General features: G+C 40.8%; 1 protein-coding gene across 2 annotated transcripts in view; it reads right to left on the bottom strand.

The window, feature by feature from the left end:
- Positions 1 to 23,713, bottom strand: part of Kdm1a (lysine demethylase 1A) — a 73,039-nt gene that overhangs the window by 26,066 nt on the left and 23,260 nt on the right. Inside the window, exons 3-8 of one of the 2 annotated variants that reach the window (XM_042688651.1) lie at positions 18,069 to 18,128; positions 11,560 to 11,693; positions 5,543 to 5,621; positions 4,689 to 4,781; positions 2,370 to 2,476; positions 627 to 708 (exon numbers count right to left, since the gene is read on the bottom strand). In XM_042688651.1, the coding sequence (XP_042544585.1) occupies positions 627 to 708; positions 2,370 to 2,476; positions 4,689 to 4,781; positions 5,543 to 5,621; positions 11,560 to 11,693; positions 18,069 to 18,128 (555 nt within the window). The remainder of the gene's footprint in view (positions 1 to 626; positions 709 to 2,369; positions 2,477 to 4,688; positions 4,782 to 5,542; positions 5,622 to 11,559; positions 11,694 to 18,068; positions 18,129 to 23,713) is intronic. The other variant, XM_042688652.1, reaches the window with a different exon arrangement.

Raw genomic sequence — 23,713 nt, 5'->3', positions numbered from 1 at the left:
CCTCTCATGGACTTTTCTGCCCAAGTTCAAGCCCCACTACCAACACACACACACACACACACACACACACACACACACACACACACACACACACACACACACACACACACACACACACACACACACACACACACACACCCTCTCATGGACTTTCCTGCCCAAGCTGGCTTTGAATCTTGATCTTACTCAGCCTCCTGAGAAGCTAGGATTACAGGCATGAGCCACCTGCATCTGGTAACCTTTCTCCTTTATGATTCTCACAACCCTAGTCCTATATTACTGTCCAATGAAAACAAGAGTCACACAAAACCCTAATCAGTATTTTTTTCCTAGTCCTGGAGCTTGAACTCAAGAGCCTGGGCACTGTCCCTGAGCTTCTCTGTGCTCAAGGCACAGTGTCACTTCTGGCTTTTTCTGTTTATATAGTACTGAGGAATTGAACCTAGGGCTTCACACATGCTAGGCAAGTACTCTACCACTAAGGCAAGTACTCTAGGCAAGTACTTTACCCAGCCTCCTAATCAGTATTTTAAAAGCTATACTTATGTAGCTTCAAAATGTAAACTTAAACAATTTTAGGCGTTTCAGTAGATATGTACTGAAGCATAAAACTAAGAACTACTTACCAAGACCTGTTACTACCATGGCTCCAAGATCAGCTACATAATTTCCTTTGCGAAATGTAGCAACTCGACCTCCAACACGATCCTGTTTTTTAAGAAATGGAATAGCCAAAGTCATCGATTCTATTTTTTTTTGGGGGGGGGGGGGGTCCGGTCGTGGGGCCTGAACTCAGGGCCTGGGCGCTGTCCCTCAGCTCTTCAGCTCAAGGCTAGCGCACTACCACTTGAGCCACAGCACCACTTCTGGCTTTTTTCTTTTTGCTTATGTGGTGCTGAGGAATCAAACCCAGGGCCTCGAGCATGCAAGGCAAACGCTCTACCACTGAGCCACCTTCCCAGCCCTTTCCCTGCCCAAGTTCGATTCTATTTTTTGAGGGCAGGTACTGAAGCTTGGATTCAGGGCCTGAGCACTGTCCCTGAGCTTTTTTGCTCAAGTCTAGCACTCTACCACTTGAGCCACTTCTGATTCTTTTTTTGTCGGTTATGGGGCTTGAACTCTGGGCCTGGGCACTGTCCCTCAGCTCTTTAGCTCAAGGTTAGTGCTCTACCGCTAGAGCCACAGTGCCACTTCCAGCTTTTTCTGCTTATATGGTGCTGAGGAATCAAACCCTCAATGCATGCAAGGCAAGCACTCTACCACTGAGCCACCTTCCCAGCCCAATACACTTCTGATTTTTTGGTAGTTAACTGGAGAGAATTTCATGGACTTTCTTGCTCAGGCTGGCTTCCAATGGCAATCCTCAGATCTTAGCCTTCAGAATAGCTAAGATTACAGGCATAAGGTGCATTAAAGCCAGGCTCATCAATTCTATTTTAACCATAGTATCTCTGGCATACTAGAGCTTGATCTTTCCTAACCTAAAAAGAAAGGCTAGTCTGCAGTTTATATGGAGTGCAATCAACAGGACTGCAGATACCATAAGCAAATAAACATTAACCAGAACTGAGGGAAAGGTAACAAAATGTAAGAGATACACATTAATAGCCAGAGGTACATGTAATCAAAGTACTACTGTCTCTCTAGCCCCATACCTTTCTACACACACACACACACACACACACACACACACACACACACACACACACACACACACACACACACACACACACACTGTGCACGTGATGCTCAAGAGCCATCCACGGGGAAAATACATGTTCACAAATTCCAATGCTAAAAACCAACTTTTCTGGTACCGTGGCTTAACTCTTGTCCCTAATCACTGAAGTTGGCTGTGGGATTTTTGGTTTGTTTTGAAATAGGCTAAGAGTCCAAGGAGCTTTTCAATTAAATTTGAAAAATCATTCATGACAATTATTTTCACCACGAACCCTAATGTGATGTTCACTTTTTCACTATATGCCATCACCTTTTATTCTTTTAGTTTTCATTGTTCTCCACTAATAATTAAGGGAGCCTTAGTTTCATCAGGGCCTACAAGATTACCACAAAGAAGAATTAATTGCTACCTACAAGAATAGGTCCCCTATGTAAGAGCTGCCTAGTGAGAAATAATGAGCTGAAAATATCCATCCAAAAGACATACTGAAGCCTTACAAATAGTAAATAATCAATAAGAACTTATCAAAACATTATTGTCTAAAATGCTTTTATCCACAGAATGGCCTGTTGTTCCATATTAAGAGCACTTGCCCAGCAAGTATGAAGCCCCAGCACCAAGCCCCCTCTCCAATAAAAAAAGCTTCATCCATGACAGATAGTTTGTAAACCCGAAGTAAATCCTTTACCCTGGCTTCCAGAAGTGTGACATCCATTCCAAAACTTTGCAGTTGTCGAGCTGCTGCCAAGCCGGAGACCCCAGAGCCTATAATAATTACCTTACCCGTCTTTTTAGCTACGGGAAAAAGAAAAAGAAAAAGGAACAATATTAGAATATCTGGCTATAGTGTTTCTCTTTTTACTCATGAAAACCTCTGGGTTCTTAGCATAACATCTTAAAAGTAAGCAGTTTGGTTGTTTCTAAAATACCTAAAAACAAATGCCTGAAATGTATAAAGTTTAATTTGATATTGAATGGTTATTTTTTTTTTTTTTGGTCAGTTGTGGGGCTTGAACTCTGGGCCTGGGTGCTATCAGTTCTTCAACTCAAGGCTAGAGCTCTACCACTTGAGCCACAGTGTTATTTCCAATTTTCTAGTGGTTTATAAGAGATGACAGTCTCATGGACTTTCCTGTCAGGGCTGGCTTTGAACTATGATCCTCAGATCTGAGCCTCCTGAGTAGCTAAGATTACAGGTGTGAGCCACTAGTGCCCAGCTTGATAATGTTCATAAATCAAATATATTATCTGGAGAATTAGTTTCTCCTCACTTTAGTCATGCAATGATGGTAGTGCTACAAACAAATGAACTGTGTTTATTTAACTTAGAGCTATACTAGGACATATTCTGAGTAAAAACTAGTTCCTTTAAGCTCTACTTTTATTTCTTAAATTAGTATCCCTTTCTTTGTGTAGGTGTGCTGGTACTGGGGCTTGAACTCAGGGCCTGGGCACTGTCCTTTAGCTTTATTTGCTTAAGACTAGTGCTCTACCACTTGAGCAACAGTTTTACTTCTAGCTTCTTGGTGGTTAATTGGACATAAGAATTTCAGAGATTTGGGCTGGGAAGGTGGCTCAGTGGTAGAGTGCTTGCCTTGCATGCCTGAGGACCTGGGTTCGATTCCTCAGCACCACTTAAGCAAAAAGAAAAAAGCCAGAAGTGGTGCTGTGGCTCAAGTGGTAGAATGCTAGCCTTGAGCTGAAGAGCTGAGGGACAGCGCCCAGGCCCAGAGTACAGGCCCCATGACCGGACCCCCTGAAAAAAAAAGAATTTCAGAGATTTGTTTGCCCAGATTGACTTCAAACCTTGATTCTCAGACCTCAGTCTCCTAAGTAGCTAAGATTACAGGCCACTGGCAAGCCAGCTAATATTCCTGTTTGAAGTTTCAATTCTCAAAATATTCCTGTTGCTTAGACCCCTGGCAGATATTATTCAAACACTATGAACAAGGCCAGTAGTAAAAAGAAAAGACAGAAAAACCTCAAAAGTCTTGCCTGCATAACTGACATCTTCCTGTGTGTGTCTGTGTACATATGTGTAAGTGTGTGTGGGTGGGTGTATGTGTCAGTTATGGGGCTTGAACTCACACTCTAAGTGCTGTCCCTGAGCTTATGTGCTCAAGGCTAATGCTCTACCACTTGAACCACAGCTCCACTTCTGACATTTTGTGACTTACTGGAGATAGGTTTCAAGGAGACCATGTACGGGGTGGCTACATCTGTAATTCTAGCTACTCAGGATGTTGAGATCTGAGAATTATGTTCAAAGCCAGCCTGGCCAGCAAAACCCATGAGACTCTTATCTCCAATTAACCATCAGAAAACCAGATGTGATGTGACACTGTGGCTCAAAGTGGTAGAGTGCTGGCTTTGAGCAAAAAAGAGTTCACAACAGCACCCAGGCCTTGAGTTCAAGCCCCATGACTACTATCATCACCAACAACAAAAGTTTCAAGGATTTGTCTGCCTTGGGCTGGCTGCCTTGAACTGTGAGCTTTAGCTCTCAGCCTTCTGAGTAGCTGGGATTACAGGTATGAGCCACTGACACCCAGCTGACTTCTATTCTTAACAAACTTATTTTAATAATAAAAAAAATCCTTTCCAAAGTACCTATCAAACCAGAAATTAAAGATTTTACTCCATTTATTTATTTTCCTCTAGTGAGGTTTGAATTCAGAGCCTCATTACGATCACTTAGCTTTCTTGCTCATGGTACTCTACCATTTGAGCTATGTCTCCACCCTGGCATTTTCTAGTTAATCAGAGAAGTCTCATTCTGTCCTGGCTGGCTCTGAATTTCCATCTTCTAATTCTCAGCCTCTTGAACAGGTAGGATACAGGTATAAGCCATTGCTGCCCATCTTAAAGATTTTAATTCTGACATAAAACAAGGAGAATAGTTTGACTAAATACAGACTTAGGAATAAAAAAGAAATGTTAACAGTATTATACAGTCCTATAATAAAAACTTAAAACCACTAAATTCACTGTCCAGACAGGTCCTTACTTGGGAGGGGTTTTATCCTCTTATAGATGCCAAAGTTGATGAGACCATGACGTTCTAAGTAGCTGTGAACTCGGTGGACAAGTACAGTATCGCCTACAGAATAAATTAAAACACGTGATTTACATTTCCAGAAGTTAAAAGGAAAAATCTCCCAACTCTCTTCTTTCTCCACTGTGAAGTAGTTTTAAGATACTTTTGTTTGCACACACACACACACACACACACACACACACACACACACACATACACACACGGTGCTCACCAGTCCTGGGGGTGGAGCTCAGGGGCTGAGCCCTGTCCCTGAGCTTTTTTGCTCAAGACTCGTACTCTACCACTTTAGCCACAGCTCTACTTACCCACTTTTTAGTGGTTAAGTGGAGACAGTCTCACAGACTTTCTTGTCTGGGCTGGCTTCAAATCACAATCCTCAGATCTCAGTTTCCTAAGTAGCTAGGATTACAGGTGTCTGGTGTCTGGCTCAGTTTTATTTTTTGTTGGTCATGGGGCTTGAACTCTGGGCCTGGGCACTAACCATGAGCTCTTCAGCTCAAGGCAAGTGCTCTACCACTTGAGCCAAAACGCCACTTCTGGTTTTCTGGAGGTTTACTGGAGCTAAAAGTTTTCTGCCCGGGCTGGCTTTGAACTGTGATCCTCAGATCTCAGCCTCCTGAGTAGCGAGGATTACAGGTGTGTACCACCAGTGCCCAGCAGGCTCAATTTTTTGTAAGATTCATTTGTTTTGCTTAGTACAAGGTAACACAGAATGTAAACATGAATAAAAAAATTAATTATCAATTAACAAAGAGGCTTCTAAAAAGAAATACCAACTTTGTAATCTTATTGAACATACTTACTGTTATAAGGAGCTTCTAATTGTTGAAGAGTAGCCTCAAATGTCAGCTGTATCTTTGGGTTATCCAACCACAACTGCAACTATATTTAAAGGATATAAATGACATAAATTATATTAAAACAAATAGACATACTATTTGACAATTTGTAAAATCATATTTTTAATTTTTAACAATTCAAATATGGGTTTTATTATCATATAGAGAGTAAGGGTTAAATTCCTAACAAGGAAACCAAAGTAACACAAAACTGCCAAATAAGTAAATTAATGAAGAAGCTGGAGGATATCTGGCCTAGTATGAAAAATGTCTAGTAATTTGTCAAAGTCATACAGCTAGTAGGAAGCAACTAGTTTTATACCTAGGGTCACAAGATGCCAGAGGTACTAAGTAGATAAAATGCCACAAAACCTACCAGTTACTAGTGGCCCATGCCTATAATACTAGCTACTCAGTAGACTGAGATCTGAGCATCCAAGTTCAAAGCCAGTGTAAGCAGACAAATCCTTGAGATTCCTAGCTCCAGTCAACCACCAATAAGCTAGATGTGGCTGGGCACTGCTAACCCTATAATCCTAAGATATTTAGGAGGTTGAGATCTGAGGATTGTGGTTTGAAGCCAGCCTGAACAGAGTGAGACTCTTATCTCCAATTATGTAGAGCTATGGCTTAAAGTCATAGCACTAGCTTTGAGCAGAAATGCTCAAGGAGAGTGTCAGGCATCGAGTTCAAGTGTGGTAGGACACACACACGCACGCACATGCTCTCACACACAAAGCCAGAAGCAAAACTAGGGCTCATGCGGTACACCACCAGCCTTGAGTGAAAAAGCCAAGCGGGAGCATGAGGTCCTGAGGTCAAGTCCTCAAGCACATCCTACATGCCAGCCAAAAAAACAAACACACACAAACCCTCCAAAAACCTAATGATCAAGTAGCTATGCAGAATAAGGAGAAAAGTGTCAAGGATAACTTCTATTTTTGGCATCTACAACAAAAGGAGTCTGGTATACCACTCACAGAATGGGGTCACTAAAAATGAATAGAAGCTGGATGCTGGTGGCTCACACCTATAATCCTAGCTACTCAGGAGGCCGAGATCTGAGGATCACAGTTCAAAGCCAGCCCGGGCAGAAAAGTCTGTGAGACTCTTATCTCCAATTAACCACCAGAAAACTGGAAGTGGTGGTGTGGCTCAAGTGGTAGAGCACTTGCCTTGAGTTGAAGAACTCAGGGACAGTGCCCAGGCCCAGAGTTCAAGCCTCACGACTGACAAAAAGAAAAAAGAAAAAAGAGAGACAATGAATCTACGTCTAAGACAACCAAGAAAAAATATAAAAAAATAAACAGCATGGAAAAGGTAAGGTCTGGGCTTCTGAGTGGTAGTTAAGGGCAAATATGCAAAAGAGGGTTCTAGAAGAAAAGAGCAAAGACAAGAAAGGACCTCTTATTAACAAGGACAGACTCAAGCTTAGGGTGATAAAACAGAAAAAGATCTTCCAAGAAAATGGACCTGAAAGCAGACAGGAGTACCATACTTACATCTGATATAATAGGCTTAAAACTAAAATTGGTCAAAAGAAACAGAGATCACTTCATACTAATAAAGAGAATGATCCAGCTAGAGGAAATTGCACTTCAGTAAATAAACTTTTCCTGTATGAATACTGCATGGTGTTGTCGTATTCTCTTCATTGGCTACCTAATTAAACCCACCTATTTAATTTACCTTACACTTTCCTCTCAGGCCTTCGTAGCTCACTTTCCTAACAGGGTCTTTGTAACAACTGGCCTCCTGCAGACCACTAACACTCCTATAAAGACTCCAAAATTTGACCTCTCAAAATGTAACTTCTCTGTTTTCTCACCATATAACAAAACTACAAACTAGACAATACAGATGAGAAATATGCATTAAATGGGGAAAAACTGAAATAATTTCCCCTAAAGTCAGAAATAAGGATATCTACTCTCCTCACTCTTATTCAACATATTGCTCTAATTCCTAGTGAGAGCACTAAGGCAGGACAAAGAAAAAGGACTCAATTAGGGACACAAGAAATCAACTTATCCTTATTGGCAGATGATATGATCTTATACTTAACAGACCCTATAAGTTCCACCCAAAACCCAAAAATTTTGGAAACATAGCAGGATACAAAAATCAGTATTCAACCACCAGTAGGTTTTCTATATACTAACAAGGAACAGCCTGAGAAAAGAAACCAGGAAAAAAATTCCATTCACAATAACTACCCAAACAATAGCTATGAACCGAAGAAGAAAGAGAGCTCTACAACGCCAACTGTAACATTTTTTTTTTTTTTGGTCGGTCGTGGGGCTTGAACTCTGGGCCTGAGCGCTGTCCCTCAGCTCTTCAGCTCAAGGCGAGTGCTCTACCACTTGAGCTACAGCTCCACTTCCGGTTTTCTGGTGGTTTATTGGAGATAGGAGTCTGCCGGTCTCTCCTGCCCGGGCTGGCTTTGAACCGCGATCCTCAGATTTCAGCCTCCTGAGTAGCTAGGATTACAGGCGTGAGCCACCAGCGCCCGGCTCAACTGTAACATTTTGAGGAGAGAAACTGAGGAAGACATGAGAAGATGAAAAGATTCTATGCTTATGGTTTGGCAGAACTGGCATCATGAAAATGGCCATACTACCAAAAGCAATGTACAAATTCAATGCAATAATCATCAAAATCTCAGTATCACTCCTCACAGAATTACAGAAGCCAATTTGAAAAGTTCATATGGAGGCATAAAAGATGTCAAACAACAAAAGTAATTCTAAGTTTAAAAAAAAAAAGTGCCTCTAGAGATGTCACAATACCAGATTTTCAAAGCTGTAGTAACAGAAACAGTTTGGTTTTGGCACAAAAAAAGACCCAATGACCAACAGAACAGTATAGAAGACCCAGCAATAAAACCACACACCTACAGCTAATTTTTGTCAAAAGAGCAAAAACGTAGACTCTTTCAGAATGTTGGGAAACTACGTACCTAGCTGTAGGAGGAGGCTGTGTCTGGCCTTCTCTCACCTTATACAAAAACCAACTCGCAACTGGATTCAAAGAACTTAAGGTGCCAAATGCCAGTGTTTCACGCCTAGAATGCTAACCACTCAGGAGTCTGAGATCTGAAGATCCCAGTTTGAAGTCAGCCTGGGCAGGAAAGTTCCTGAGACTCTTATCTCCAATTAACATACAAAAAGATGGAAGAAAAGCTGTGGTTCAGCTGATAGAGCACCAGCCTTGAGCAAAAATGAGAAGGGACAGCATCCAGGCCTGGCACAAAAAACAAAACACCTGAATCTTTTAACTCTACCATAGGAATATGTAGGCTAAACTCTGGAAATTATGGCACAAGTAAAATTTTTTTGAAAAGGACTCCAGATACCCAGAGATAGGAGCATGAATTGACAAGTAGGATTATATAAAATTAAAAAGGTGGGCTGGGAAGGTGGCTCAGTGGCAGAGTGCTTGCCTTGCATGCATGAGGCCCTGGGTTTGATTCCTCAGCACCACATAAGCAGAAAAAAAAAGCCGGAAGTGGCGCTGTGGCTCAAGTGGTAGAGTACTAGCCTTGAGCTGAAGGACAGCGCCCAGGCCCAGAGTTCAGGCCCCACGACTGGACTCCCCCCCCCCAAAAAAAAATTTTAAGTTATTGTATAGCATATCAATTACTAGAATCAAGATAACTCACGGAAGGAGAAAATATCTGACACCTATTCAACAGATAAAGGATTAATATTCAGGATGCAGGAAGAACTCAAACAACAAAAACAAAAACCCAACTAGAAAATGGGCAAAAAGGGGCTGGGAAGGTGGCTCAGTGGCAGAGCGCTTGCCTTGCAATGCATGAGGCCCTGGGTTCGATTCCCCAGCCCCACATAAGCAAAAAGAAAAAAGCCGGAAGTGGCGCTGTGGCTCAAGTGGTAGAGCGCTAGCCTTGAGCTGAAGAGCTGAGGGACAGCGCCCAGGCCTAGAGTTCAGGCCCCACAACTGGATCCAAAAAAAAAGAAAATGGGCAAAAAAACTGGACAGGACAGTTCTCACAAGAAGTAAGATGGCTAACAGACACATAAGGAAATGTTCAACCTACTTTGCCATAAAGGAAATGTAAATCAAAACCATACTAAGATTCTATTCTCATCCCAGTCAGAATGGCAGCCATCAATAAAACAATATCAAATGTTAACAAGAACGAGAAGAAAAAGGAACACAGTGGGAATGTAAACTATTGTAGCCACTATAGAAATCAGAAGGGAGGTTCCTTAAAAAAGCTAAAAATAAATCTTCCTCATGGTCCTACCATACTAATATTGGGAATATATCCAAAGGAGAGTAATTCAACTTACCAGAAAATATTTGTATAACATACCAGAAAAAATTATGTATAACTGTTTACTGCAACACTGTTCACAATAGCCAAATGACAGGGTCATGCAAAGTGCCAACAACCAATGAATAAAGATGTGGCATTTTTGCACATTATACAGCCATAAAGAAAAAAAATGAATTCATTTTATTTACAGGAAAACAGATACAATTGAGGGTATCATATTAAACCAAGCTAACAAAACCCACAAAAAACTGCATGTCTTTGCTCATATATGGAATCTAGATCTAAAACACACATGTATATGTACATGTACACACATATGCAATTATTTATATTTGTATTATTTAGTTCATATTAAAGAACTATTTAGGAGGAAGAGGGAAGGGAAAAATTTAGCAAACAATGCAAGTATATATGAAAACAGCATACACAACCTCAATGAAGTGACTAATGGGGATAGGGGACAGGGAAAGAGAAAAAAGACTGTGGGGTTACTAGTGAGAGGGTCTGGGTTAACAAGGAAGAAGATGGTTATTTTCAACTGTGAAAACAAAATAATGAAGTCTGTTTAAATTGTTTTGAGAAGGGGAAACATGGATAGTGACAGACTGAAACATACTGTAAACCTGTGGAAAGGTAATCATGAAATTACCTCCCCTGTGTAACTAATGTAAAATGATGATGACGATGACGATAAAGACCTTCCTTAAGGAGGTCCCCAGAAGTTCACATGATGGACAGCTGTTAAGGATCCAACTACACATCAGTGATAGAAAACAACTACCAGGGGCTGGGAAGGTGGCTCAGTGGTAGAGTGCCAGCCTTGAGCTGAAGAGCTGAGGGACAGCGCCCAGGCCCCACGACTGGACCGCCCCCCCCAAAAAAAAAAAGAAAAAAGAAAACCACCACCACCAGGGAAGCAGAAAAAAAAGCAGGTACCATATTTAATTTAAATCTTGGCTGAAAATTACCAAACACTTCTCCATAGACAAGATTCTAATCAAGGAGTTAATTTGGTGAAATGTAAATAAACCAAATCTATCATATGGGTACTCCACTTCTCTATGATCTCTCTCAAGAGAAAATTGAATACACACACACACACACACACACACACACACACACACACACACACACACACACACACACACACACACACACACGAGAACTAGTTGGGAATGGCAGTGCTCAGAGGCAAAGAGGGGAGGGAAGAAGGAGGATGGAGGAGGGGAAGAGGAGAGAGAGTAGAGAAAGAGAAGGAAAATTCATGGCCAGAAGCCACAACTTTACCGTGGACCAATCCTTTTCCAAATCTTGACTTTTGCCAATACTCAAATTCAATTAAATTATGAAAACTCCCTACAAATAAAACAAAACCTGACAATTTTATCTAAAAATTTTACTTAGGTCCAATTTTAACATTTTAACAAGCTACATAAAGATGTTGATTCAATTATGAGACAAATCAACCTCAGAAAAAAAGGCCACGAAACTTCCATCCACTTTTTTACAAAAATTCACCCTGGGAATGTGGCTCAAACAATAGAGCCCTTGTCATAGTGAACATGAGGTCTGAGTACCTCAAGATTCTTTTTTTTTTCTATTTTTTCCCATAGTCTGTAAATCATAAGCACTTTTCAAAATCCAAGTGAAAAGAACACTGGCACACATGGCCACTTACTGTGCGATTTCTGATGAACAGGAAAACCTTCTGGGTCTGCTGAGGCCCACTGATGATGTCTGGGAAACACGCTGCTTCTTGAGAAGTCATCCGGTCGTGCGGAAGCCGGCTCTGGAAAGCCGCACCTTCCACACCTAGTAAAGGAAGCAGAGGACCGCTAGGAAAATGCAAGGGCATACAGGACTTATTTTATGTGCTTTAAGATAATTAAATATAGTACCTGGTACCTGCTTTACTACTTACACATAATTGTTGCAATTGCATTAAATTTTGAAACACTTTAAATTAGTTGGAAACATTGTAATAGAAGTAAAATGAACAAAAAGGTATTAGGACAATTAGGAGAATACAAATAACAGAACAAGTGTAGATTTAACTTAGAAAGTGGCAGTTAAGCTACTGAGAGGTCTGTTTCCACAAACACATGCATTCACATGGCAAACACCACCTAGAAAATAATAGTGATTAACAAGAGGTCAAGCAGAAATGTCTAGTCTGGCATGGGCTATACACTAAAACAACTGCTCTTAAGACAAGGAAGATATTCAGACATGAGCACATACATCCTACTAAAAAATCCAGCCAGGCGCTGGTGGCTCACGCCTATAATCTTAGCTACTCAATAGGATGAGATTTGAGGATCGTGATTCAAAACCAGCCCAGGGCAGGAAAGTCTGTGAGACTTATCTCTAATTAACCACCAGAAAAAAAAAAGCTCAAAGTGCTAGCCTTAAGTTCCTGGCTATTAGTTCAACTCCATAACAGACAAAATTAAAATCAACAGTCCTTCCATTTGTAACTCCAATCTAAAATTAAAGAGTCAGGACAATTAATTATTCCTTAGGGAGAAAATCAGAAAGAGCTATACTGCTGGTACCTGGTAACTCATGCCTGTAATCCTAGCTTCTCAGGAGGCTGAGATCTGAGGATCATGGTTCAAAGCCATTGAAGGCAGTAAAAGGCAATAAAGTCTGTGAGACTCTTTTTTTTTTGTTGGTCGTGGGGCTTGAACTGTGGGCCTGGGCGCTGTCCTTCAGCTCAAGGTGAGCACTCTACCACTTGAGCTACAGCGCCACTTCCGGTTTTCTGGTGGTTTATTGGAGATAGGAGTCTCACAGTCTTTCTTGCCCGGGCTGGCTTTGAACCGTGATCCTCAGATCTCGGCCTCCTGAGTAGCTAGGATTACAGGCGTGAGCCACCAGCGCCCAGTGAGACTCTTATCTCTAATTAACCACAAAATAAAGCCAGAAGTAGAGCTCTGACTCAAGTGGTAGAATGCTAGCCTTACAAAGAAAAGTCCAGGGACAGTGCCCAGACCCTGAGTTCCAGCACCTTGGGGCAGTATTATCAGAGATGCTGGTTATTTCATAAATGTGAATTTTCACTAAATGTTTTTTCAGCTAGGCACCAGTGGTTCATGCCTATAGTCCTAGCACTCAGGAAGCTAAGACCTGGAGAATCTCAGTGGTAGAAAAATCCTTGAGACTCCATCCCCAATTAACTAGCAAAATGTTGGCCAAGAGGTAGTGCCAGATATGAGCACACTAATTCAGGCAGAGTGAGGGCTCTGAGTTCAAGCCCTGGTACTAGGAAAAAAAAAAAGAGTCTGGACCCTATGTTGAAACTGAACTATGTAACTTGGGGATAGGATAGAAATACTGGGAGAGACTGAGGGGAAGAGATGACAAAAAGAAACGCACTCTTGGGCTGGGAAGGTGGCTCAGTGGTAGAGTGCTTGCCTTGCATGCATGAGGCCCTGGGTTCGATTCCTCAGCACCACATAAGCAAAAAGAAAAAAGCCGGAAGTGGCACTGTGGCTCAAGTGGTAGAGCGCTAGCCTTGAGCTGAAGAGCTGAGGGACAGCGGCCAGGCCCAGAGTTCAGGCCCCACAACCACCAAAAAAAAAAAAGAAAAAGGAGGAGGAAGAAGGACAAGAAAGGAGAACATCTTTGATGTTATCAGTCTCCTATCCCCAAAGCTAAACAAAACAAAACCGAAAAATGTCTCGCATTATAAAGAACACTATTATCTAACAAGAATCTTGAGTACCTGGACCAAATACCACTTATCAGCTATAGTTCTCATGTGTGCAATTAACATGAAGATTAATTAGCTCCACTACACCACTTCTCAGCAGGCATGTGCACATGCCTATTAATTCCATCACTCAGGAAGCTGAGATAGACAGTACATTTGAGACCATCTTGGTCACACAGCAAGTTCAAGGTCAGTCTAAGTTACATAGTGAGACCTGTCTCAAGAAGTCAAGACAAAAACAAATAAAACTCCTCTTCTCCCCGCCCAAAATAGTTGTCTTGCTTAGATATTTTTCTAAATGTTTAGTAAGTGGTCACTGAGTATTGACCCTACTGCAACATACTATTTTTCAATGACAGGCAGAAATATAAAACATTTTAAAACTCCTATTATAAAGGACACTATTATCATACTATTATCACACTATTATTTCATACTAGTTTGGTTCTTCACTTTAAGTGCTCTGAACAAAAATCACTTTACTACTCAGGAGGCAGAGATCTGGGGATCAAGGTTCAAAGCCAGCCCGAGCAGGAAAGTCCATGAGATTCATCTTCAATTAACCACCAGAAAACCGGAAGTGGTACTATAGCTCAAGTGGTAGAATGCCAGTCTTATGTGCAAAAGCTCAGAGACAATGTCCAGGCCCTGAATTTAAGCCCCACAACCAACTGGGGGAAGGGGGGAACGAACCACGCTAATACAGTTCACTAATTGGGCCTTTTGAGAATATTAACAATTAAGAAATTAAGGTCTTATGGCAACTTCAAAGTACCTTAATAAACTGAAAATCAAAACTTTAGACAAATGCAAGGAAAAAAAAGATGTGATGTTTATACATGGAATAATGTTCTTTTCTACCTATATCTCCCATACAGCCTTCTTAAAAACTAATTATTAAGTAACGGCATTAATTTTCAAAATGAAAAATGGCCTCTAAAATCTCTTTCCTTTTGTGTTTGTAGATAAGACTATTATTCAAGGAATGAGGACACTTATCAAACGCACACAGAAAAACCTACAATAGAAAAGGATACCCTCTTTTCAAAGAAACAGAAATGTTAATATGGAACCTAACCAAATCAGAACCAAAGTCAAGGCATGTTTCTTAACAGGCAATATTTCTTTTTTTGGGGGAGGGGGTCCGGTCGTGGGGCCTGAACTCTGGGCCTGGGCGCTGTTCCTCAGCTCTTCAGCTCAAGGCTAGCGCTCTACCACTTCAGCCACAGCACCACTTCTGGCTGTTTGCGCTTTTTTCTTTTGTGGTGCTGAGAAATCGAACCCAGGGCCTCAGGCATGCAAGGCAAGCGCTCTACCATTGAGCCACCTTCCCAGCCCCAAAGTTTACCACAGTTCACTTTGGATAATACAGCTTCTAAGTGCTACTTTTCAAGGAAAACATCTTTAGAGTGCAATTAATTTAAAATTTGTCCTTGATCATTTCAAGTACCAATAGTACATAAAATTCAGAAGTAGGGCTAAGTACCGGTGGCTCACACCTGTAATCCTGGCTACCCAGAAGACAGAGACCTGAGGATCATGGTTTAAAGCTAGCCTGGGCAGGGAAGTCTGTAAGAACCTTATCTCCAATCAAACATCCCTAATGGAAGTGAGCTGTGGCTCAAAGTGGTACAGTAATAGCCTTGAGTACAAAAATGCAGTGACAGCATCTCAACCCCAAGTTCAATCCCTGTGACTGACCAAAAAAAAAAAATCAGAAGTAATCTGTAGTTGGTCCAGGAATGTAGTTTTACACATCATTGTTTGGATGCACTTAACAGATCTGGAAATTTAGAAATCTTGAATGTTCCAAAGAAGGTTACCCTAGGGCTGCCTACTTCAGTCTTAACTTCTGCTCAGTTCCTCCCAGTGCATAACTTCACACAGGCGGATCTATCATCACTTTCCAGAATACAATCACGCTAAAGGACTGGCTCTTTCTTATTGGTTTAAAACATAGAAAAATTAAGTATTTAAGGGAATAATCTATATTTTTCAAAACTAGGGGCACTAAAGTGGTATAGAGCTCATCTAGCAAGCTAGTGAGGCCCTGAGATTAATCCTATAGTACTGCAAAATTTACAAAAGAAGGGGAAGGAAGAAGAGGAAAAAAAGGAAGGTGAGATTATAGGCCTTCCATTCCATAACATGGTTTTCCTACTTCTTATAAAACACAGCCTTACTGACTACAGGAACGTATTGAAATAGAAGTAAACAGAAAATAAGGTCTTGTCTCTTATCTTTCATTTTTAAAAGTAAATTAACTATAACTAGACTTGTAGCTAAAAAGTGAAAAACAAAAACCCGATGGAAACCTATACAAGACTTGACGTGAGTAAACAAAAAATGCATCCTATCATGTGCGAATAAGTTTCAAAACAGAAAGAACAAGGAATAGTAAGAGGATATGAGAAAGAAAACAGTTATTTCTTATACTTTAGATTTTAGACTATTAGGGTATATGCCTGATTTAACTGGTTTATTAGGAATAATCTACATTTACTAAGAAGCTGATCCCTGGCTCTCAGTCCCCTACCACTGTTGTTTTATCCCTACTCAAGTCATTAAATTTCTTCAGGCTTCTTTTGAGATCTAACTCAAAATAGAGGAAACAGAATCCTATCTGTTCAGGGCTAGTAGCCAGCCAGACAAGATGACCTCAAGTTCCTTACTAGCTCTGAGATTTAAGATCTACACATCAACTTGGATTTTTAAGACAAGATCCCATGAAGGTAGGGTCATTTAGCTTCATTGAAAGAGAAGAATGGTGATCATTTATAGACAGTTTCTAACTCTGATTGTTTCACAAATGCCTCATTCAGAATGAAGACCTAAAGAAAGAAGGTTTCAGTCAGAATAGTCACCATCACTCACCCTGGACAAATGAAAACTTATGATATACTAACAGAAATTCAATAGCACTTTAGTTTTAATAAAAGTCTGTCTTACTTTCAGCAATACACCATATTGCTTACTTCAGCAGCAGAGTAATGTCTTATGAAAAAAGAAGGCCCATTCCTCAACAGTTCCAAGAAGATCTACTTGTGCATTCTTAATGCTTTATATGCCATAAATATTTTTACAATGAGAATTTCAATTCCTCTAAAATAAACAAGTACCGATTTACCTCCAAATTCATTTAAAGAAGTCCACTTCTGCTGGGCCTGATCGCACATGCCTGTAATCCAAGCTACTCAGGAAGTTAAGATCTGAGGATTGTGGTTTATAGCCAGCCACAAAAGTCCAAGAGACTCTAATCTCCAATGAACCACCCAAAAACTGGAAGTGGAGCTGTGGCTTAAGTGGTAGAACGTTAGCCTTGAGCAAGAAAAGCTCAAGGACAACGCCCAGTCCCAGAGTTCAAGCCCAAGACAGTAACAAAAAAAAAAGTCACACCAACAAAAAAAAGTCCACTCCTAACATCTGGAGCCTATTAATGCAGAACTATCTTTGATCCAGGAAAGTAAAATACAAATACTCTGTACCTGCTATATATGCTAACTGCAACAGACATGTAGTGGTAGAACATGTTTGTAATTATAGTGATGTGGGAAAAGGGATATCAGGAAGATTGCAGTTTAAGGTCAGCCTGAGCAAAAGGTTAGTGAAATTCTGATTATTTCAATCAGTAAGTTGGTTACCTAAGTGGGAGGTCACAGGTAGGAAGATCTTGGTCAGAGTCCAGCCCCAGACAAAAAAAAAAGTGAGACCCTACCAGAAAAACAAAGTAAAAGGGGCTAGGGGTGTGGCTCAAGTGATAGGAGTGTCTGCCTTAGGCAAACTAGAGAACTAGAGTTAAATCTCAGTTCCACCAAAAGTAAATAAACAAAAATAGGCAAATAATTTAAAGTAGACTTAACTAAAACACAACAACCTCCTACAGTAAGGTAATACCTAGCTCAATCCTATCAAGATGCATTTATAAAACAGCGTTCATTCCAGGAACACACAGAAAAATCCTACAAAAGGAAATGGATGAAATCTAGACGTGTTGCTTTGGATTCCTACAATAAACTGTTTCCAGATGGTGGCTCCTATGAACTTTTTATTTTTTCCTATTAGCAAAAATCTGTATTGTCTGGCCTGGAAAGTAAGAGCTTTGAATATACTTTTTAAAAAGCTAATTTTTACCCAAGGAGTATTTTTCACTTTCTTTTTAAAGGTACACAATTCCTATTTCTACTTCTCACATCAAGTTACTTTTACTTCAACTACTGCTGGTGAAAAACAAATGTGCCATCTCCTCAAAAAAGTGAAGAAAAGTGGAGGGCTGAGATCGGCCTGAGGACTTCAACAGGTTTTGCTTGCCTTTGTCTGGCTATACTCTACTGCTAAACTACTCTGTTCTGTGCGTTAGATTTCCCCTGTGCTTCTGGCTAAGATGTGGATACCACAGCCAAAAATTTGCAAGCATCAATCCCTGATTTGGCGGCTCTTGCTACTAAGTGGCAAGCATCTACTGCCACCCTCACCTGATGCTTGGCCGTCTCCATACCCTCCAGAACTGTCGTCTTGAAGTCCTCCTGCTTGCCCTGTGGAAGGAAAGAGGAGAACTCAGGGACCTTACTCCATAAATTAAGATAATATCTGGACATAAAGGCCTAATAGTTGGTGAGTCATGATTTTACCACCAACTAGTAAACCCATAGAGATCTCCTTCTGGAATCAAGGCCCAACACACTGATTCTTGCTGAAAGACAGTGAAACAAAGCATATAATACTTCTAAGCACTAAATTCCTGTTGCCAGTCTTAATTAATCTAGGCTGGGGGTGTGTGTGAAAATGGTTTTCAAATGTCTTCTACTAACCATTCCTGCACAAAGAGTGGGTGTGACGACTCTAGGACCTGAAATTCCTACAATTCAACATCTATTCATTATTCCTTTAACTTTTTTCTGAAAAGATAAATAAGACAACGAGAGACATAATTTTAGTGAAAAAATGCTCCCCTTTTCCTCAAAACAGGGCATATAATTAAAAAGGTTCAGCTCCAAAAGTAGTTCCATTTGCCATACACAAAAACTAAAGCTTCACATGACAATATTTCCTTAGTAAAACCTTTTAAGGTACACCCTAAGAAACTCTGGTAGAGGCCAAGCACTACAGTCACACATTTGTGGGGTAAAGGGAGGTAGAGGGAAACAGGCAAGATCTTGAGCAGGTAGAGGGAGATCTTCCACTTCAAGCTAACCCAGAAATCTTGCTAAGAAATGTTCCCTATTGATTAATTTGTAAAAGTAACTTCAAGGAAAAGAGTCAAAGCTTGAAAATTCAATCTAAAACAGACAAGACACAGCCTATCTTCCAGACGCTTCCAAAATCTACCAATGGCGGAGGCTATGATGTCTTCAGTTTCTGGAAACCTGGTATACTTACGAGAAAACAACAGTGTAACTTTTGGAAGACACAAAACATTATCTTCCAGTAATCTAAACCTGTGCAAGATTCATTAAACAGCTTATTTTCAAATGCTTCAGCTGCAAAGTACTATGATTATTCCACTATTTGCATTAAATGAAACAGGAAAACCAACTATAGCCCTCTTACTATGAGACTTTAAAGGGAAATTTTCATCCTTATGTATATGCAAAATTTAAATAAATGATATTTGACCCTCTATACTTAAAAGAGAAAAAAATCTTCTAAGATTATGTCACTATGTTCTTATCTAAATGGTCCTGAGGTTCTAGAAAGGTATAATCAGTTAAGAGTCAAGGCACAATGTACATATATATTGTTTGTAGTCCCTGGAAAATAGCATATAATCATGAAGACCAAGTGCAATTACTAAACCCAATCTACAAACATCTTGAAAATATAGGTCCTACTGTTTAAATTATACTTAAAAGTTTAAATCACATGTAATTTAATCCTAGTAAATTGTGGAATTATTCATTAAAAACTATGTCACAGAGTTAAAAAAAAAAAATGTTAACCACTGCTGCTTCAGTTCCAAACAGAACTAAGTATACCAGAACACTAAATCATATCAGGGGCAGGAGGAGGCCACAATAGGAAAGCAAACAGAGTTTTCAATATTTGCGCATTAACAATAACAGTCAATGATTTTGCTCCTGACATGTGCCATGGAGGCACATTTATTCCCTATTAAAACTTTCGGAGATGGACAATGGTGGCTCACACCTGTAATCCCAGCTACTCCAGAGGCTGAAATCTGAGGATTACAGTTCAAAGCTAGCCTGGCCAGGAAAGTCCATGAGGCTCTTTTTTGGGGGGGAAGGGGTGTCGGTCATGGGCTTGAACTCTGGGCTTAGGCGCTGTCCCTCAGCTCTTCAGCTCAAGGCGAGTGCTCTACTACTTGAGCCATGGCACCACTTCCAGTTTTCTAGTGGTTTATTGGAGATAAGAGTCTCATGAACTTTCCTGCCCAGGCTGGCTTTGAACACGATCCTCAGGGGCTGGGAAGGTGGCTCAGTGGTAGAGCGCTTGCCTTGCATGCATGAGGCCCTGGGTTCGGTTCCTCAGCACCACATAAGCAAAACAAAAAAAGCTGGAAGTGGCGCTGTGGCTCAAGTGGTAGAGCACTAGCCTTGAGCTGAAGAGCTGAGGGACAGTGCCTAGGCCCAGAGTTCAGGCCCCACGACCGGACCCACAAATAAATAAATAAAAATAAAAATGAACACGATCCTCAGAGCTCAGCCTCCAAAGTAGCTAGGATTACAGGACTGAGCCATCAGCCCCTGGCACCCACACCTGGCTCATCAGGCTCCTTCTTATCTCCAATTAACCACCAGAAAACTGGAAAGTGGCTCTGTGGCTCCAAGTGGTAGCTTGCTAGACTTGAGCAAAAGACCTCAAGACTCAGGGGCAGCCCCCAGGTCTTGAGTTCAAGTCCCAAAACAGAAAACAAACATACAAACAACAACAACAAGTTTGAGCCGGGCCACCAGTGTCTCATGCCTGTAATTCTAGCTATTCAGGAGGCTGAGATCCGAAGATCTTGGTTCAAAGTCAGCCAGGGCAGGCAAGTCCCTGAGTGCACTAGCCTTGAGCAGAAAAGTTCAGCAACAGTGTTTAGACCAAGTTCAAGCCCCCACAACACCCTCCACCCAAAAAAAGTATGAGAAAAATATAAAAAGTGTTCAATACCCTAGAAAGATTTTTTTAAAGGAATCCCTCGTAATACAAAAAAAATTTTTAAAGACATAAAAATCCCAAGCAGACAAATAAAGAGTAAACCAAGTAGAAGACATATCTGCAAGAAATAATGTAAATAGAAAACAAAAGTTAAAAGTGCTAAAATTGGCTTGCTGTAAGTCAGAAGTAAAAAAAGGTGAAAAGGATTGTCTTTTCCCTCCTCTCTCCTTCCCTCTTTTTTCTTTTTCCTCTTTTCCCCCCTTTTCTCCTCCTTCCCCTCTCCCTCCCCCTCTTCCTCCTTTCTTTTTTTGGCATATGAAACAGGAGCTCAGGGCCCTACACTTGTGCTAGGCTTTATAGCTCAAGACTGGGCTGGCTTCAAATCATGATCCTCAAAATTTCAGCCTCCTGGGTAGTTAGAATTACAGACATGCATCACAGGTACCTGGCTACTTTTTTCTTCTTCTTTTTGGATAGGGTCTCACCCAGGATGCCTTTCACTTCTCTTGCCTCAGCCTCCTGAGTGCTGAGATTACAAATGTACAACATCACACCTAGCTAATCATTTTGCTAGTAATAGTACACATGTAAACATTTACAGCTGGGGCTGGGAAGGTGGCTCAATGGTAGAATGCTTGCCTCCCATGCAAGAGGTTTTGGGTTCGATTCCTCAGCACCACATAAGCAGAAAAAGCTGGAAGTGGCACTGTGGCTCAAGTGGTAGAGCACTAGCTTTGAGCTGAAGAGCTCAGGGACAGTGCCCACCCAGGGCCAGAATTCAAGCCCTACTACTAACCCCCCCCCAAAAAAAAGATTGATAATAAAACCAAATTTACAGAATAAAAGTGACTGTGTAGCCAGCCAGGTGCTGATGGCTTACTCCTGTAATGTCAGCTACCCTGGAGTCTTATCTCTAATAAACTACCAAAAAGCTGGAAGTAGAACTGTGGCTCGAGTGGTAGAATACTAGCCTTGAGTAAAAACAAAAAACAAAAACAAAAACTCAGGGATAGCCCTCAGGTCTGAGTTCAAGCACCAGGATAACAGAAAGCAAGAAATTCAAAGAGAAAGGAGGGGGGAGAAGAAAAGGAGAGAGGAGATAGGGGAAGGGAGAAGAAGGGAGGAGAAAAAGAGAGGAAGAGAGAAAGAGAAAAAAAGGAAGGAACGGTGACTGTGAACTTGTTTATCTCAAAATGAACTTGATAAACTTGCAAGGACAATATTTCAGAAGTTAAAATAATCTTTGGCCATGTAATCATTACTGTGTTAATAATTAGTTCTGTTTCTCATTTAACTTGATATTTATTGAATACCTGCCTCCCAAATTGCCAACCATAAATGCAAACACAGAAGAGGTAAAGTTCCCAAAGGATTTTTATCATCTGTTTGGGCAAAGAGGATAAAATTCCACCAAGAAGTTTTTTAGTTGTTTTTTAAGTGCTGGTTCTGGTGCTTGAACTCAGGGCCTGAATGTTTTCTGTTCAGGCTAGCACTGTAACACTTGAGCCACTGCTCTACTTCCAGCTTTTTTGGTAGCTAACTGGAGATAAGACTTTCCTACCTGGCCTGTCTTTGAGCCACCAGTGCCCAGCTTGTTTTGTTTTTTTAAGGGAATAAGCTAATACACACTTAAGGATTGGGAAAGCTTTTTTTGCACAAGTCTAGAGACATTTGGATAGACTGAGAAAACAAGAACCACCACTAAGAGCCAGAACATTCACAGGTAAGAAGAAAACAGACATTGAGTATGCCGAGAACTGGGCAGGACACCTGTTTACCATAGCAGATGGTAGAAAGAGTAATGGGAGACAAGTGGAGGGAAGGGTCATCTTTGAGTCTAAATTAAGGTATCTTAATAGTAATGGTTTTTGAAAGAAAGTAGCAAAACAAGTCATATTCTAGTTAAACTAATTTGGCCACTTGGTACAGATGGAGTAGAGGGACCCAGACAAAGGAGAGCCAACTGAAAGGCTACTGAAATAATTCAAATGTGAAGTGAAACCTACTTTGAATGTTTGAATACTGGGTAAGCAGATAAGACATAGCAAATCAAAGGATTATGAAGAAGCCGGTCTGTAATCCTAGTGCTACTCGGGAGTCTGAGATCTGAGGATAAGGATCAAATCTAGCCAGAGCAGGAAAGACTATGAGACTCATCCAATCAACCACCAAAAAAGCCAGAACTAGAGCTGTAGCTCAAGTGGTAAGAGCACTAGCCTTGAGCCCACAAGCTCAGGGACGGCATGAGTTTAAGCTCCAGAACTGGCACCAAAAAAAAAGGGGAGGGGAAGCTACGATAGGATAGAACAATAGATTTGGCAAAACAGATAAAATACTCTCAAGATGACTCTAAGGTTTTTAAACTCAAAAGACTAGTAGTAATACAATGGAAAAAAATGGAAAACTTGGAATATAAGCAAGTAAAATTAAATGACTGTTTTCTAAAGATAGCTGGAAATAAAGAACTCAGAAGTATGGGTTTAAAAAGACTTTAAAATTGGGGGCTGGGAAGGTGGCTCAGTGGTAGAGCGCTTGCCTTGCATGCATGAGGCCCTGGGTTCGATTCCTCAGCACCACATAAGCAAAAAGAAAAAAGCCGGAAGTGGCGCTGTGGCTCAAGTGGTAGAGCGCTAGCCTTGAGCTGAAGAGCTGAGGGACAGCTCCCAGGCCCAGAGTTCAGGCCCCACGACCGGACCCAAAAAGAAAGAAAGAAAAAAAAAAGACTTTAAAATTGGGGGGTACCAAAAAATTCAACTGATGCTGAGGCAGTTATATGACTTATGAGCATGAAGAAAGACACAGCGAAAAAAGTAATTGGTCAACAGAGCTAAACTGACCACACCAAAGGCAGTAAAAATTGAGAAAGGATTTATCAGCAATTACTGCTACCTCATGCTGCCTACCTACTCTCTTAAAAACATCATCCGTGTAAACTGCTCATTTTTTTCCTGCAACCTATCTGCTTACAGAATACATGATTTATAGCCACAAGAAGAAAGTTAACCAAGTAAATTGAGTT

The sequence above is a fragment of the Dipodomys spectabilis genome, unplaced genomic scaffold (assembly GCF_019054845.1).
Source record: "Dipodomys spectabilis isolate Male_0828 unplaced genomic scaffold, ASM1905484v1 ptg000118l, whole genome shotgun sequence".
NCBI lineage: Eukaryota > Metazoa > Chordata > Mammalia > Rodentia > Heteromyidae > Dipodomys > Dipodomys spectabilis.
Note: the sequence above shows the minus strand (reverse complement) of the source record. Positions and strands in the feature narration are given on the sequence as shown.